Genomic DNA, 16,264 nt, shown 5'->3' on the forward strand with positions numbered 1-16,264 from the left:
AGAAATGTTACAGATGACATTCTTTGAACACAATTCAATAAAACTAGAAATTACTAACAAAAACAAAAGAGACCTTCCACTTGGAAGTTAGCAGTCTTTCTGGAAACAAGTCTCGGGTGGGGTTTGGGGGGCTTGAGGGAGGTCTCTTTTCGTGGCTCTCATTTTTCAGTGGAATGGAAGCAGACAGGCAGCTAAGTGTGGGGAGTGGGCGGAGGTGTTGGGAGAAGGGGGGCCTGGGGAAATGCAGCTGGATGCCAGCAGCCCTGAGGGGCGTGGAGGTACGTGGTTGGAAATTTAAACCGTGATGTGCTTTTCCCTGTGTAAGGCTGCACAGATGCAGGTGTGAAGTCAGTGAAGCCAGGCTGTACCAGAGCTCGGTTTTGCCAGCTGAGTATGACAGAGGGAACAAGGGACTTGGCATGTGTTTAGGGAGTGACCGTAACTTTGGAAGATGGAATCTACGCTGGTAAGGACAGGTAAGGGATGAGGACAGGTAAGGGACGGAGAGAAGACGGGTGGGGCAGTGGACTGGGGGTCCTGGGGGACAGAGGCTTGTTGGGGTGCCAGAGGGAGTGAGCTGTAAAGGTGGGAGGTATTTGAAAGTGTGAGAGATGCTTGAAACTGGAGATGACCGAGCTGAGGGGATGACTGCGGGCGTGGGTGGCTGAGGGAGGATGGCGGACAGGATCACAGGGAAGAGGAGATCCAGGTATCGAGATGTCCGGGTGAGGGAAATGGTGAAATCCCCAAGATCAAAATGGGACGTAAGAGAGAGGGTGTCTGTGACCAGGAGCTACATCTTGAAGGACCGAGGGGTGACCCAGGGCAGGAGCACAGTGGCGGGGTCGCAGGTGGTACAGACTGAGGACCTGGATTCAGAGCTGAGATTTTAGGGAGGAAGACGACTCTAGCCTGCCTCTCAACTCAGGTGTGAGGGCTGTGGGAGAAAGCCAGCCGCCCCCAAGAGGGCTGTGGTAGCCACTGGGGGGCAGGTGGGAGGTGGAGGGGTTCCTTGGGGAGCAGGATGACGAGATGGTGGCATTAGTGCTCAGGGTCCCGGGCCCTCTCTCCATCAGGTGACACGTGGTTGAGGCTGGGCAGGCGTGTTTTATGTGGAACACAATAGAATGAAAGGGGAGCAGTGCCTCCCCCGGGCCCAACCAGGACATATGCAATAAAAGAGCAGGTCCGTGGGCCCCCTCCCTGCACCCAGGCCTGTGGGGGTCCCAGGGGGCTGGGAGGGGACTGGCAGGAGGCCACAGCTGAGGGTGGAGGCCCTGCCCCCTGCCTGGGGGAGGATGGAGGGTAGACAGGGGGCAATGAGGGAAGGTGGGGCTGGGTACCTGTCCAGGGGTATGGAGAAGTCCAGGAAGGTGGCCACCAGCTCGGGGGTGTGGTTCCGGGCCAGCAGGGTGATGGCATGCAGGGCAATTTTCTTGGCTTGGGGGAGGCGAATAGAGCAGAGCTGCAGGTGGATGGCCTGGCCTAGCTTGGCAACCTATGGAGGCAGGAAGAGTGCAGGGCAGAGGATTGGTCTGAGGAGGGGGACCAGGCCCTATTCTGTGAGCTTAAGGGAGAGGGGTCCTTCCCTGGTGAGTGTGGAGCCCCTTCAGCTATGGTCCTCCTGAGGGGAACGTGTGAAGGGGGAGACACGGGTCTGCCCAGGGAAGTGTGAGGGAGGAGACACAGCCCCGTCCTGGACCCCTGGTCAGAAGTCCCAGTCTGAGAGGGAGGCAGCCCCACTACTTTTCACATGGCCTTTGAGGTCTTCCAACTCTGTCCAAATGTTTCCGTCATTGGAAGGGTTAGACACACCCACCTCATCATCTCCTGCACACACCCGTTTGGCACATGTTGTCCCCTGAGCCTGGAATGCCCCTGCTGGTCCACTTTTTGGTCTCTCTCACTCACCCACTCATGGGTCTCTCTCACTCATCCATTCATGCTGATCCAGTGTCACCCACCTGAGCCTCCTTGTCTACAGGCTTGGTACTAGTTACCCCCTTTCTGGGGGCACCCGCCCCACTGGGCATCGTCCTTTGCCTCTGCGTTTCCTCTGCTGTCCCGTCCTTACCTGCCTGGTGTCTGTCACCTCTGGTAGACTGAGAGCTCCCGGAGGGTCAGGGCTATAGCGCACCTTCCCCATTTCAATCAGTATGTTTGCCCCACGGCCCTGCGTGGCCGTCCCCTCATTCGTTCCTTCATTCACTGGAACCCAGCCGGGTGGGGTCTGTGTCTCCCTCAGGCTCAAGTTCAGGGACATGGCCTTGGCCCTGGGTGCTGCCTGCTGGACCACCCCTCTGACCCTTGCCCCATCCGGGCCACCCTCAGAGGTCCCCAACCCCTTACGGTCTCCAGCTTGGCCCCGTGCTCCCGGATGACAGTGAGCAGCATGTTGGCGGCTGCCTGCGCGCGGAAGGTGCTCGTGGAGCCCAGCCCTTCGATGGTCGTCCAGATGAGGTGGCTCAGCTCTGCCAACGTGAGACGCTTCATGGCCTCCTGCAGCAGCGGGAGTGGAGGCGGCATCACCTCGGGATACCTGTGCCCCGGCCCCACCTCCCACACCTTTGCTCTTACTCCTTTGCTCCAGACGCCCCAGTCTCTGAGCATTTCCTCACTTCTGAACCTCACTCCTCCGGGTCCCCCACCATGTATACCCTGTTTTGCAGGTTAATCACCTGCACATTTCTCGGAGACTACCAAAGCCAAGGGGCCAGGAAGGAAGGGACACAGCTCCCTTCCTCGTTCAGACCCCAGTGCTTGTCCCAGGACCCTCCTGGCCTGGCCAGCCTCCTCTCCTCCCCTCCTCTGCCCTGCCCTCACCTCACGGGCTTCCTCGTCTTCTAGCCTGAGCCCAGCTGGGTGCTCCCCACGCCAGGCCCCAGTCCCCCACCTTACAGCGTTTTAATCAAGAGCAATTGAACTTGAGCACTGAGAAGGATCTTCAAGGTCACCTGGACCAACCCCAAGACCTGAAGGTGTATGAGCCACCCTCACATGTCGGGTGGCGCTGGGAGGGGCTAGGCTGAGTCTGGAACCCAGGGCTCCTGTCCCGCGGTCGGGCCTCCCCAGGAGCCGGACTCTGCTCTCTGTCCACATTCTCCCAGGAGCAGCTCTAACGGTTCAGGGAGGTGGCTGTCACCTTCAACCCCAGACCATGAGCTACTCGGGGTAATGAAGAGGCTCTCAGGGAAATGCAAAATGATGTGTGGAATGCCTGCTCCACAGTCGCAGACCACAGTGTCTGAGAGGGAAGGCTGGGCAGCATGGGGCCACCAGGTAGGACCTTCGGGAAAGGCTTCGAGCATCATTGCCCAATATGGCAGCCATTAGCTACACGTAGCTATTTAAACTTAATTAAGTACAATTTAAAATTTAGTTCCTCAGTTGACTTGCCGTATTTCAAGTGCTCATAGCCACAAGTGGCCAGTGGCTGCCTTGGATGGTGCAGCTATAGACACTTCCATCCTCCCAGAAAGTTCTATTGGAAGGCTATGACGCAGAGCATCTGATAATAAGAGGAAGATAGAATGCTGGTGATGGAATGACAGTTAGGAAGCCTGATAGAAAATTATGTCTGCAAGGATATTCAAGATCATAAAACGTTAACATATTTGTTGAAATGTTTGCAAGTCTGTTAGGATGTTTGTACGTATATTAGATATAAAAATAAGTGCTAAATAATGGATGTTAGAATATTTATTAGAATCTTACTCTAAAATTTTGGTAACATTTTTGTGAAAATGTTAGGTTGTTGGTTGTTAGTTAGAAAGTTAAAATAATTTCAATGGAATATTTGTAGTTTATAATAACTTGTAAAAAAGAATTTAGGCTATTACAAATCTGGTTAGAACACTCATTAGATCAAATTTAAAATTGTTTTCTAAAATGTTAAATTTTGGTTAAAGTTCTGGTATTTAGAATGTTTCTGAAGAAATTCAACTTGAAATGGTAGATTCTCAGAATCCTAGAATGCTACAATCTCAAGATTAGTAAATAATTTTGAGATGTCTTACTTTAACCCAGGGCATGAATAAATATAAGATAGAGGTGGCAGTGATGGTAGAATGTGTGGTGGTGATGGTTGTGATGGTGGTGGTGATGGTGATGGTGATGGTGGTGATGGTGGTGATGGTGGTGGTGGTGATGGTGGTGATGGTGGTGATGGTGGTGGTGATGGTGGTGGTGGTGATGGTGGTGATGGTGGTGGTGGTGATGGTGGTGGTGGTGATGGTGGTGGTGGTGGTGGTGGTGGTGGTGGTTATGGTGGTGATGATGAGGACAGTGGTGATGAAGGTGTAGTGTATCCAGACCACATGAGGAATGAAGGACAAACTTAGGAACAGAACCCAGGTCTGTTCTCCATCCCAAACCTTCCTAGATCCATCCATTGATTAGCATACCCTTCCTTCCTCTCCCCTCCCTGTGCTCTCGTCTGTCACTGTCTCTTGGCCAAGGAGGGCCAGTGCTGAACACCCACTCTCTGTGTTGAGGGCCAGCAGAGGGTGGGGCAGACCCGTTTCCCAGACACTGTGCTCCCAGTCACTCAGCTCCCCTGAGGGCCTGCATGCTCTGGGGTCCCTTCACCACTGGTCCCCACTGAGCTGGTGGCCAGTGGAACCCTCTCTTCCTGCCCTGCCTCTGCCCCTGCCCCCAGTCCCGGTTCTTTGGCATAAACTGAAGCCAAGCCAGGTTTTCCCGTGTGCGCCCGGACAATTGATATGCTGGCTTCAGGGCTTTAGATGTTCTGTACTCAATGTCTGATTGGCCTCAGCACTGACAGTTTGCTGCAGCTGCAGAGAGCACGGCTTCTGGAGTCAACCAGGACCAGATTCAGAGCCCCTGGGCCCTTATTAGCTGTATGCCGCCAATTCATCATCATTTGGTTCAATTTGGTTCAACTTAATGGGTGTTAACTGAAGGCTGGCTCTCCCACCAGGCCCTGTGCTGGGTCCTGGAGGGACCCAGTTTGTGGCCCGGAGTACTCAGGGTCTAACGGAGACTGACAAGCACGCTAAGTATAGGGTCTGAATTCGCCTTAGGTCCAACACCAAGAACGGGCAAGCTGAAGTCACTATGTCGGAGACATCGAGAACTGACCACTCAGAACAGGAGGCTCCAGGCAACACTGCCTGTCCAGTATGTGTCGGCATCCAGCCTACACCCTGTGCTCAGCCTCGCCCATCTTCAGAAGGAAACAATCCAAATCAGGTATTAAATGTCACAGATACGGGATTTCTGTGGTAGTGAAAGGAACATTGGGGAACCGCTGGACTCCCCCAAGCCATTGACTGAGGAGCTGGGCAAGGTAGACCAGATGACAGCAGGAGAGGGGGGAGTCATGCTACGCCTTCAGAGGAGGAGGTTTGGCTTTCAGAGGATTAAGAGAGGCCCCTGGGAAAATGGGGAGGGTGGGGATATTTCTGCAGAGTGGTCCTCCTGCAAAAATCAGACTCAAAAGGAAGGATGTCCTCTGGTACCTCTGAGAACGCCTACCATGACAGCCACCCTGAGAGCGCCATTTGTTGTGTGCTCATGGCAGTATCACTGCGCATTTTACAGAGGAAGACTGAGGCTCAGAGAGAAGGGGCCTTCCAAGGTCACACAGCAGTGAGGGACAGAGTAGGGACTCCAGTTTGGGCTGCTGACCCCAGAATCTGACCCCAGCCCTTTCCTCCAATTTCCTCTCCCCCAGCACCCCTGTCCCACGCCAGGGGCTTCTCCAAATACGCTCAGTTAATCACCAAAGATGCAGGCAAGATCTGTCTTGGTTTTAATACTCAGTGTGGCGCTGACCACCTGGGTTCAGTGAGGCCACATCAGCAGCCGGAATCCTGTCAGAGGGGGCGGTGGTGGGGGTCAGAGTAGAGCATGGCCACATTCCCCCACCCAGACCTGCCCACGCATCGAAAGGCTTTGACCTTAATGACTTGGGAGCTGCCACGCTGGAAGATGCTGTCCTTTGAGAGCGCCACCTTCTGGGGGGAGGGGAGAGTGGCTTTCTGGTCTCCGCTGCTCCAGAGTGGGGCTTCATCCTTGCTAGCCTGGGAAAGCTGCTCGGGGGACAGTGCTTCCACCTTCGAAGCTTCTGCTGGCCAGGGGTGGCATTGGGCAGGGGTGAGGGTGGCGCAAACACAGGCTTGGGTCTACGTCGGGACGGGTCACTGGTAATCAGGATTAGCCCGGTGCCCAAGTTTGGGGATGGGACTCATAGTGGTTCTGGCATCCAGGTGAGGCCATCGCAGGCTACGGTTGAGGTTAGAGGTGGGCTTGGGAGCTGACTGGGGCGGAGTTGAGTCCAGGAGTGCTGGTGTGGGTTCAGCGAGGGCTGTGGTTGGGGTAGGAGTGAGTCCGCCTGGTGGCCCGCAGAGCCTCACCTCTGTGGCGCAGCAGGAGCTGGTAGAGGTGGCCCAAGCCTTGCAGGCTACAGAGCTGGGTGGCCCTGTCGGGGTCCTGGCACAGAATCCCCAGCATGCCCATGAGCTGCCCCATCTGTTTGAAGTCCTCTTTTGGCTGTGGCAAGAGAAGAGGGGGGACCGCTGATGGTAGGACTGACCCACGGAGCCCCCAGCCCCGCAGGACCAGCATCAATGGATCCCCTCAAATTGTGTGGGAGTGCTGGGACTCGGGTTTGGGCAAAACTTAAGGGGGGCCAAACCATGCAGAAATCAAGAGAAATAATATTTTCATGTAATACTTAGAAAATGAATGGCAAAAAATCATGGTGAACAAAGTCTCAAACTTGTAAACAAAGACAGCATCCCACCCGATGTTTCCATGACCTTGCGTCTCCCTTATCCCAGACCTGGTTCCAATCAAGCTTTACTTACAACAGGCCGCCAGCCATGGGCCATAGCTTGCTGAGGTGGTTGTTGAAAACACCACATTAAATTTCCTTGATCTTTTGCGCAGTGTTTTGGCCCCCCCATAAATGTTGCGCCCAAGGCGGGGGCCCCGGGTCCTACTTCTGTGCGGGGCCACGAGAGCCACTTGGAAGCCCTCCAGAGGGGTTCCCCTCGTCATAGGAAAGCTGGAGTCTGTGCAGTGAGCTTTCCCTTGCACAGCAGTCCCTTGGCCCCAATATCGCGGCCTCTCCCCTTCATTAGAAAGGCAGGTTCGCGGGGCATCAGGCTGAGGAACTAATTTCCTCACCTCCCCATGGAATCAGTGAGGCTCCCTAAGGACTGAAGGCTGATTTTGGCTGTGAAACGCAGAACCGCTCGCTCCCTGAACACGTGCTGGTGTCCATTCAACCCATGGTGACAGCGACAGACGGAGGTTAAGCTGGGAACCATGAACCCACCGGGGTGGTGGTGGACAGAGGGCGGTGGGCACGGACCGAGGGCCGGGGGGGGGGGAGGTGGGAGCCCCCGCAGGAACGGCTTCGCCTAGTCTGGGGCAGGGCCGTCCATGTTACGAGCCCTTCACAGCCCCAGTCTGGTCCTCACTGTACCCTCTGAGGGGAATCATTTCTTCCCATTTCATGGGTGAGAAACTGAGGCTCAGGGTGGGGCTTCAGGGTGTTGACAAGAGCCCAGCCTCCTAAGTCAGGGGTCAGAGAGCCCAGCTGGAAGGATTTGAAAGGTCCTTAATCCCGCGCCCTGGGCTGCTTCCTCCTGTGTAGAGAGGGGATCACCTGGCTGGGCGCAGGGCACTCAGGGGTGCATCCTGTCCTGGTGGCAGGCCCAGGGGCCTGAGCCTTGTGAACCCTGGCAGGCTCTGAGAGCAGGGGGGCTGGGCTGGGACAGCAGAGGATTATAAGGCGTGGGGCCGGCGAGCCAGGTACTCACGTCCAGGTAGTGGTTGTGGCTCAGGAATTTGAGGAGGGCGGTGCAGGTGTGCACAGCCCGCTGCCGTTCGTGCGCCTTCTCGGACACTAGCCAGATGTACAGGTGCTGCGGTGGCAGGGAGAGGTGCTGTGGGGTGGACCCCAGCTCCGGCCCGGCTCCGCCCAGCCCCAGGCCCCGCCCCACCCTTGGCTCAGGCTCCGCCCCCTCAACCTCCACTATTCCTGGGTTAGCCTTTCTAGGCCCTTCGCACCTTTGGGAATCCCTCTGACCCCGGAAGCCCCGCCACTACAGGAATCTTTTTCTCCTTTGTAGCTGGCCCTCCCTTGCTGCTCAAAGCCTTTGAGGCTCCTGGTTCTTAACCTGTCTCATGCGACGACGCAGCCCCTTCCAGTACAATGCTTTTCCGTGCACAACATAAACGCACAGAATGACAAAGGAACACCAAGGCACAGGAGACAGGTAGGGTGGACAGTTTTCAATCACATTGGAGTCTCTTTGTTATGGCGATATATGACTAGAGTACTGATTCTGAAGTCTGAGGAGGGTAAAGGGTATTTGGAGATTCTGTGACCCAGTGATGTCCTGTGACATCTGTGACTTCCGTTAGTGGCAGACAGCTACTGTGGCACTGCTGTGGTTTGTCACCAACCTTCCCAGAGGAGGAACGTGCTACTTTGTAGCTCAAGGTGAGTGAAGGTGCAGATGACATTTCTTCCTAGCTGTGCTCACACACCCCGACTTCCATCTGTGGCCCCTGGCTCAGGACTCCCTGCTTCAGCATCTCCCTTCACCTCCAGGAATCTCCAGCCTGCCAAGGTCTCGCCCCTGCTGACCTGACCTCACCCGGTACCCCTGCCCCCCCCTCCGAGCCTGGCCATGCATAACCGCTCTCCATTCTGCCTCACTTTGCCCCTGTGTGCCTCCTTTCCCTTCTCTACCCAACGACCTCCTTCATCTTCATTTGGTGAAGCCCTGCCCTCCTTTCGAGCCTTCCAGCACAGCCAGCTCCCGTCTGGGCCCTCCCCTTCTCCTGCATGCTGTCACTACCTGGTGACTGGTCTCCTTCTTGTCAAGGGAGAGCCCCTGGAGGGCAGGCGAGAGTGGGGGTGGCAGGCTCATGAGACCCCCTCACAGCTGGGGACACTGCTGCAGGGGAAGTTCTCTGGTGGGTGAGAGGGCAGATCCCAGCCAGGGCCACGGCCTGTTTTGTCACCAGCTCCCTTTTGCGTGGCATTTGAGGCCCACGTACCAGCAGGCTGCACCTGCCGCCTGGGCCTCTCTTTGCCCCCAGTTGTCCCAAATCACTGTGATCCCTAAGAAGGTCAGCCCTCAAGCCTCCTGGGCCACTCCCTGCCCCCACTTCAGGCCCTGCCTCATCTGGGAGATCCTCCGTTGTCACTGTCTGGGCTCCGTTGTCACCAGCCCCACCCTGCGCTGCCCCCCTGCCCTCACCGACAGCAGGAAGTGCAGCTCGTCCGCCGTGGGGTTCTGCGTGATGAAGGTCTGCAGCATCTCATCCAGTGCCTTCGAGGTCTTGCTGTAGAGGGTCTGTGTGGGGACGGGGAACCCACCGATCAGGGCCCACAGCGCTGGTGGGTGGGACAGGGCTGAGAGCTGCGCAGGCGGAGTGCATTGGCCTCAGTGCTGCTGGTGCCCACTTCCTGCAGAGCTCACAGTGCCCAGGAAGGGCCTTGTCAAGATCCCCATTTGGCAGATGGGGAGACTGGGCAGGAGGGCCGTCTGGGCCTGCCTGAGGGAACAGGTTTCTCAGTGGCCGAGCAAGTTCGTTTCTAGCAGGGCTGGTCATGGGTGTGCAACCTGCGCAGCACCTGGTGTCAGAAAGGCCCTGTGCTCCATCTGAGGCTCTGCTGTCCCATCTTGAACTTCTTAGTAGGTTTTAAACAAGAGCCCCATATTTCATTGTGCATTGGTCCTGGCAAACTATGCAGCGGTTCCCATTGTTGGGTCTCACACACAAGGCCCCCAGTCTTCACTGCTCGGCTCACTGGGTGTGCTCCGGGACGGAGGGGCCACAGAGAGGACCCAGCCCACCTCCCATCAGAGCCCATTGGAGCAGAGACCTGGGCCACTGGCCATCATCTTCCTGGGTGTCCTGGGAGCTCGCTGCACCTCTCTGAGCCCACTGCTGCACCTGAGAACTTGGCGTGGAGGTGGACACTGGACGGCAATGAGCAGTCCCCAGCCCAGTGCCTGTCCCCGGGTCACGCTCTCTGGACGGGGCACTTGTGCTATAGTTACCTGCTAATGGGGGCTCTCTGGACTCCTCTGGGATTGGGGTATAGGAAGACGCCGCCCTTCTGGCTGCTGGGGTGTTGCCCTGGGTCCAGGGGAGCCCTCGTGTGCTCACCCGCACTCAAAGTGCTTATTTTTCCAGTTTCAGCCTGAACCCAGCCTTAGGGTGCGGCATGAAGAGGGGGCAAGGGCTGGGGTTCAGCCCTGACTCTCCCACCAGACCCTTTGTTTCTTTGCGCTGACTCAGGACACATTGCTGCTGGGCAGGTGAGCTAACGCATATATAGGGCCGGGCACGGAGCAGGTGCTGCGTGAACACCAGCTCCCTCTCAAGCCACGGGCAGCAGGCAGAGCTGGATACCCTGCCTGAGGGCCCCTCTCGGAGAAGGGGTGCAGGCACCCGTCTTGCACCTGGACGTTGGGTGGCTCCAGAAAGAGGCAGGTGTGTTTCTCCAGGACATCCAGCAGTGGCAGGGCCAGCACGCTGTGGAGGCAGATGGACAGGAGCCGTGATTTCTTCTCCGAGTCCAGGGGTGGTCTCAGCTTACTGTTTGGGGAACACAGGGCAGTGAGGGAGGGGCGCAGGGGCTGGGGGTAAGAAGAGACCACATGTCAGAATAGACAAGAGCAGGCAAGCCCTGAGCAGAGGTCTCTCCTGGGACGCAGGCATCACCTCCCCTCTCACCTTCTTGCTTTGACCAGACACTCGCATATACGTTTCTGCCTCCCCAGCCTTTCCCCTCCGTGACCTGTGGCAGGCCTCCTGTGCAGGCACCTTCCACAGGGATTTGTAAGGGACTCACCGGCCTGGCTGGGGGCAGGGGCTCGCGAAGCCCTGCACTCCAGGCTCCCCTTTGCTGGGCAGACTGCTCTCGCCCCAGCCCTGGTTACACCTTGGGATTTGAACGTGGTCCGCCTGCTCTGGGGAAGGCCTGGCCAGCTCCACCGGCCACCTGCCACCTGCCACCTGCCACTTGCCCAGTGCAGTGCTGGGCCACAGGATTCATGGCTGCTGCCTGCACGGTCCCTCTGCAGTCGGAGAGCAGGCAGCTCTGAACTCCCTGGGGCTCTACTTCCTAGTCAGCAGCACCTGTCCTGGCCAACATAGGAAGGCCAGGTATCCCCTCACCCCGCCTATAGGTGGACGGCTAACTCAGGACCTGCTGCCTGCACTGGGCCCCCCCCCAGCCCTTTGGATTCCAGCCCCCTCCCTTCCATGGGATTTGGCTGGAGTCCAGACTCCGTTTCCCTTTGCGCTTCCTCGCCCAACTGCTGGAGCCTGCTCTGGACTCCTCCTGTGGCTGGGATCAGAGTGCCCTGAGTGGCCACTCTGACCTTGAGTGTCTGGGGGGGGGTAAGAGGGGGGTCAGGTCAGTCTGGGGAGTGGCTGTGCCCCCAGACCAAATGCTCTGGCCTCTATGAGCTGCCCATCCCGCAGCCGCCATGGCCACCTTCGCCCTGCTTTCTGGCCTCTCCCTGCCTTGCTGTCTTGCTGGCACCACCACTCCTGACCTTCGAATCTGCTGTCTGATGCTGAGGAAGGCCCTGTGTGGGGCCGGGGAGCCTACCAGAGGCTGGAGACGATGTGGATGGTCTGCTCGCGGGTCGACGTGCACAGCGTGTCCTGGGGCTCCTCTTCCATCAAAGCCTGCACGTGCGCGGGTGAAGGCCGAGTCACGCATGCTGGGCCTGTCCCACTCCTGACACCACGTCTCGTCTCTGCCTCAGTGCCTGGCACCCACGTGACCCCAGCATGACGCTCTAGCTCCTCACCTGCCCAGGGGTGGGGGGGCTCTGTGACCTGGCCCCCTCTTAGAGAACTAGAGCGTGGACGATAGCACCAGACAGGTCATGTCTGAATCCTGGTTATGCACATACCAGCTGCATGACTTGGGCAAGTCCCCGAGTGCTCTGAGCTTCGTTTATGCACAAACGCCATGGTGTCACACACGTGTTTTGCATGAAGCAAGGCATGTAAAGCACAGTGTCTGAGTCACAGCAGGAGCGCAGTACGTGGGAACTGCTATTATTATTACTATTCCTTTAGTAATTGTCCATCACTCGTGTTTCCTCCATCACCTGTGGGTTCTGTGGGCCAGAATCTCTAGTAACTGGTGGTCTGAGCTAGGTCCGTATAAGCAGAATGGGCGGTCTTGGCCTTTCGGGGCCTCAGCCACGTACCTGGGCAGCTCCAGTGAAGTGCAGTACGTGGATGTGGTTCCAGGTGTGAAAGCCTGGAGTGCTCTAGAAATCCAGCGGCCCACCCTTCCCAGCGGGGGCCTCTCGTGAGCGCTGCTGGTCCCGGGGGGGGCGCCCCCACCCCTTCCTGTGCCCCAGAACCTTGTGCTCACCATCAGACTCTCGAGGAGCTGGGGGAGCTGGGAGAACTCGTAGCTGTGGGCGCCCTCGTTGCGGCTCACGGCCCCCACCAGCATGAGGATGGCGGTGAGGAAGCTCTGCTTCAGGGTGTCGTCCTGCCGTGAGGTCAGGCCGAGCGGTGAGGGCCCGGGAGGGGACGGGAGAGAGCGACAGCCTGGGTCACACACGCAGCAGGGCTGCTGCTGAGAGGGACAGGGGTGGCCCGGCTCCGGGTGGCGGACATACCCAGGTGCTGCCGTGGAAATAGAAGATCATGCGTGACAAGATGTTGTCCACCCACGGGAGGATGTGGGCTTTGGCCTTGACCGCCATCTGACCGTAGGCGAGGAGGATGGTGCTCGTGGCCCACTTCCACTGCAGGTCCTCTGAAGTCTGACCGGGAGGGGCAGGCGGGGAGCATCAGGGTCCTGCCGGACCCCAGCCCCGGGGGACTGGAGACGGGAGGGGCCCCAGGTCCTAGCAGGAGACTCGAGGCAGGCTGTTCTGAGGGGTGGCAGGCGTCCACGTACCTCCGTCGGAAACTAGGGAAAATGGTTCTGCCCGCGGGAGTTACTCAGGGTGGCTGCTTTGTCCATGTGCAGGGACACAAGTTGACCTCTGGCCCTTGTCTCATGTTTCAGAGGACGCACACGGTCAAAGGTCTATTACTAAACCTGCAGGCGCCACCACAGCCACACCTGGACCTGTCGCAGAGCACTTCCCAGCACCGCTCATTCTTGCCCCAACAGTTGGGGAGGGAGGAAGAATTTATTCAAGAGGAGGAGATTGAGGCACAGGGGGGGTCACTCTGCAGGTGGGTGCAGAGGTGGGACCGGACTGGAGGCCAGAACACGTGATCCAAAGCCTATGCCCCTAACTCACCCCAGGAGACCCGGCTGGGAGGCTCCAACCTGCCTGGAGGGCGGGGGTCCCGATATCCCAGCCCCGTCCTGAGGCCCCAAGGACCCCAGAGCAAGTTACCTTTGGGGAGAAGTTGTGGAGGCTCCGCTTAATGGGTGCGCTCCGGCCAAACTGCTCCAGGACGGCCCACACGTGGTCCAAGTGGCGGGCTGCGGCCAGCCCCACGGTGAGAGCAATGCCCTAGGGGTGAGGGAGCAGGGTCGCCACATGGGGTCCCAGGACCAGGCCTGGCCCCTCACTGGGGTGTGGACGCTGAGGCCAGAAAGGGAGGGGACTTGTCTGAGGTCACAGACATCTGCCTCCCACCCCCACACTCTTTAGGACATGCAACCCCGAGCCCAACCCCGTGGACTTTCTCTTGTAGGGTCTGGAGGAGGGGGCGCAGGAGGGAGAGGCTATTCCCTAGAGGCCTGGTATCCCCTCCACTCGCCAGCTCTGAGCAGGCCTGTGCCAGAGGTAGGAACAGGGTTCAGAAAATAGGTGTGTGACAAAAAAGAGGACGCAAGCTGTGAATGGGCTCAATCTGTGACGGGGCAAGGCTCAGAGTGTGACCAGGATCAGTGTGTGACCAGGGTCGGGGCTCAGCCTGTGACCAGGGATCAGGTCAGGGTCAATCAGCTTTGGGATGGGCAGGGCTGAGTCCTCACCTCCCTCTGCTTGGACCACTGGTGGGACGTCTCCAGGAGGGTTCGCAGGTGTGTCCGGACCATGGTGCTGTTCTCCTCAGCTTGAAGGATCAGCCCATAGTAGAGGAACAGGAAGGCCTGGGGGAGGGTTCAGCTTCCTGTCCTAAGCCTGACCCACCTCTGTCACCCCTGTCCACCTGGATGGCCTGCCGCTTCCCCTGACCGGGCTCCCTTGGCCCCCCAGGGCTCCTGCAGCTGCCCTCACCACCTCAACCCCAGGGACCATCAACCTCGTGCCTGGTGGTGGAGCTGTAAGGGTGCGGCTTTCATCCTGCTGCCCTGGCCCCGCCCCTGTTTCTTTCAGGTGCATCAGTTTCTTTCTAGGGCCCCAGGCCTCGCTTCAGGTGTGCATCCTAGGGACGGGCAGTAGGAGCTGCTTTGGGGAGGCAGGGTGTGGCCCACCTTCTCGGGGGGCTGCTCATAATGTGTCTGGTCAGGCTTGTTGAGTGCCCACAGCAGCTCCTTTGACCATACGTCTGTGTTCAGGAACTGGACGGACTTGACCGCTATCTGAGAGTAGAAGGGATGGGCAGGGTTGGCGTGGGTAGGGCTGGACTCTCCCAGGACACTGGGGCCTCCACCAGCCCTGCAACCCTGGCCTACCACTCAGAGCCCTGACTGCCTTGGTCTCTTGCCCCCTTCCCGCCTCTGAGAATTTGTAAGAATTGGTTTCTTTCTTCCCTAACCGTGTGCTAGAATTAACCAGTGAAGTATCTGAACCTGGAGTTTTCTTTGTGGGAAGGTATAGGATTATGATTCCCATTTCTTTGACACAGGACTACTCAGATTTTCTGTTTCTTCTTGTGTCAGTTTGGTAATTTGCATTTTTAGGGAATTTTTGTCCGTTCCATCTAAATTGCCTAATTTACTGGCATCTCATTTCACTATTACCATTTCGTGTGTCAAGGATATGTAGTGATATTCCTTCCTCTTTTCTGATACTGGTGCTTTTATTTTCTTGATCAAGGAGTGTATCACTTTGGCAATCTTTTTTTGAATAACCCACTTTGGATTTTATTCTTTCTCTATAGTTTGTCCCTTTACAAACTTTCTTTGACTTCTACTCTAGTTTTTATTATTTCCTTCCTTCCACTTACTTTGGGTTTAATTTGCTCTTTTTTGAGAGCTTCTTAAAATGAAGGTTTAGATAATAGGTTTTATCCTTTTTTTTAATATAGGCATTTAAAAATATAAATTTCTACGCATTGCTTTTTGTTGAACCCCACCCATATCCATATGCTGTGTTCTCCTCCTCAATCAGTTAAAAATATTTCTTCAGTCCCCTTGCGATTTCTTTTTTGACCCATGGATTACTTAGAAGTGTGCTAGTTTCCAAATATTTGGAATTTTTCCAGAGACATTTTTGCTATTGATTTTTAATTTATGTTCTGGTCAGAGAATGTACTCTGTTTGATTTCAGTCCTTTTAAATTTATTGAAACTTCACACATGGCTCAGCAATGATGTGTCTTGGTGAATGTCCTGTTTACGTTTGAAAGGAATGTCGATTGGATCAATTTGGTTAATTAGGTTGTTCAAGTTGTCTATACCCTGAGTGATTTTCTGTCTAATTTTTCTATTAATTACTTGTATTGCTGCTGCTGCTGCTGGTCTTATTTCTACTATATATCATTTCATTACGACTATTCTGCTGCTGCTATATGAGGATAATATCATTTAATGAGGACTTCCGTGTATCACACGGCACCAAACCCTTTATATGGATTATTTCTTATAATCGTCATAGCACACATTTGAGCTAGGGACTCCCATCGCCATTTGACAGATGAGGAAACTAAGGCATGGAGAGCCAAAGTAGGTCATCCAGGTCACATGGCTGTGGTTGGTTAAATTTGGACTTGAACCCAGGTCTGCCAGGGTCCTGCGTCCCTTCTCCCAGCCACATCGACCCTCACATGGTGGGTGGTCAGAGATGGACGTGCGTGACACCACGACTCGGCTGTGGCAGTTTCAGTCCACCCCGCCCTGCTTCCTGCCTGCCCTGTTTTCAGATCCTCTGTGGCCTCCTCTGTCATGAACCCAGGATGGGTGGAAAGGGCCTTGTATGTTCTGAACACCTGCCCTGTGCCAGGCTTCTAGGGGCCAAGGTTCAAATCCCAGCTCCCCCAGATACCAGCCCCAGGACCGTGTCAAGTCCTCTCCCCTCTGTAGGCCTGTTTGCTCATCTGTAAGGTGGGGTTCTCCTCCTAGGGCTGAGCAGGTGCCCATCCATGTTGGTTTGCTGCCTGCTCCCCCA

The 16,264-nt window shown here is 56.4% G+C and overlaps 1 protein-coding gene across 1 annotated transcript in view; it reads right to left on the minus strand.

The window, feature by feature from the left end:
- LOC117033754 (maestro heat-like repeat family member 5) overlaps window positions 1-16,264 on the minus strand; it is a 46,207-nt gene that overhangs the window by 18,089 nt on the left and 11,854 nt on the right. The window contains exons 7-19 of the mRNA XM_033126017.1: window positions 14,411-14,518; window positions 13,970-14,086; window positions 13,383-13,502; window positions 12,648-12,794; window positions 12,395-12,517; window positions 11,612-11,691; window positions 10,455-10,590; window positions 9,243-9,338; window positions 7,791-7,895; window positions 6,364-6,513; window positions 5,922-6,077; window positions 2,350-2,499; window positions 1,344-1,498 (exon numbers count right to left, since the gene is read on the minus strand). Coding sequence (XP_032981908.1) covers window positions 1,344-1,498; window positions 2,350-2,499; window positions 5,922-6,077; window positions 6,364-6,513; window positions 7,791-7,895; window positions 9,243-9,338; window positions 10,455-10,590; window positions 11,612-11,691; window positions 12,395-12,517; window positions 12,648-12,794; window positions 13,383-13,502; window positions 13,970-14,086; window positions 14,411-14,518 — 1,643 coding nt within the window. The remainder of the gene's footprint in view (window positions 1-1,343; window positions 1,499-2,349; window positions 2,500-5,921; window positions 6,078-6,363; window positions 6,514-7,790; window positions 7,896-9,242; window positions 9,339-10,454; window positions 10,591-11,611; window positions 11,692-12,394; window positions 12,518-12,647; window positions 12,795-13,382; window positions 13,503-13,969; window positions 14,087-14,410; window positions 14,519-16,264) is intronic.

Source organism: Rhinolophus ferrumequinum, chromosome 14 (genome assembly GCF_004115265.2).
Source record: "Rhinolophus ferrumequinum isolate MPI-CBG mRhiFer1 chromosome 14, mRhiFer1_v1.p, whole genome shotgun sequence".
Taxonomy (NCBI): Eukaryota; Metazoa; Chordata; class Mammalia; order Chiroptera; family Rhinolophidae; genus Rhinolophus; species Rhinolophus ferrumequinum.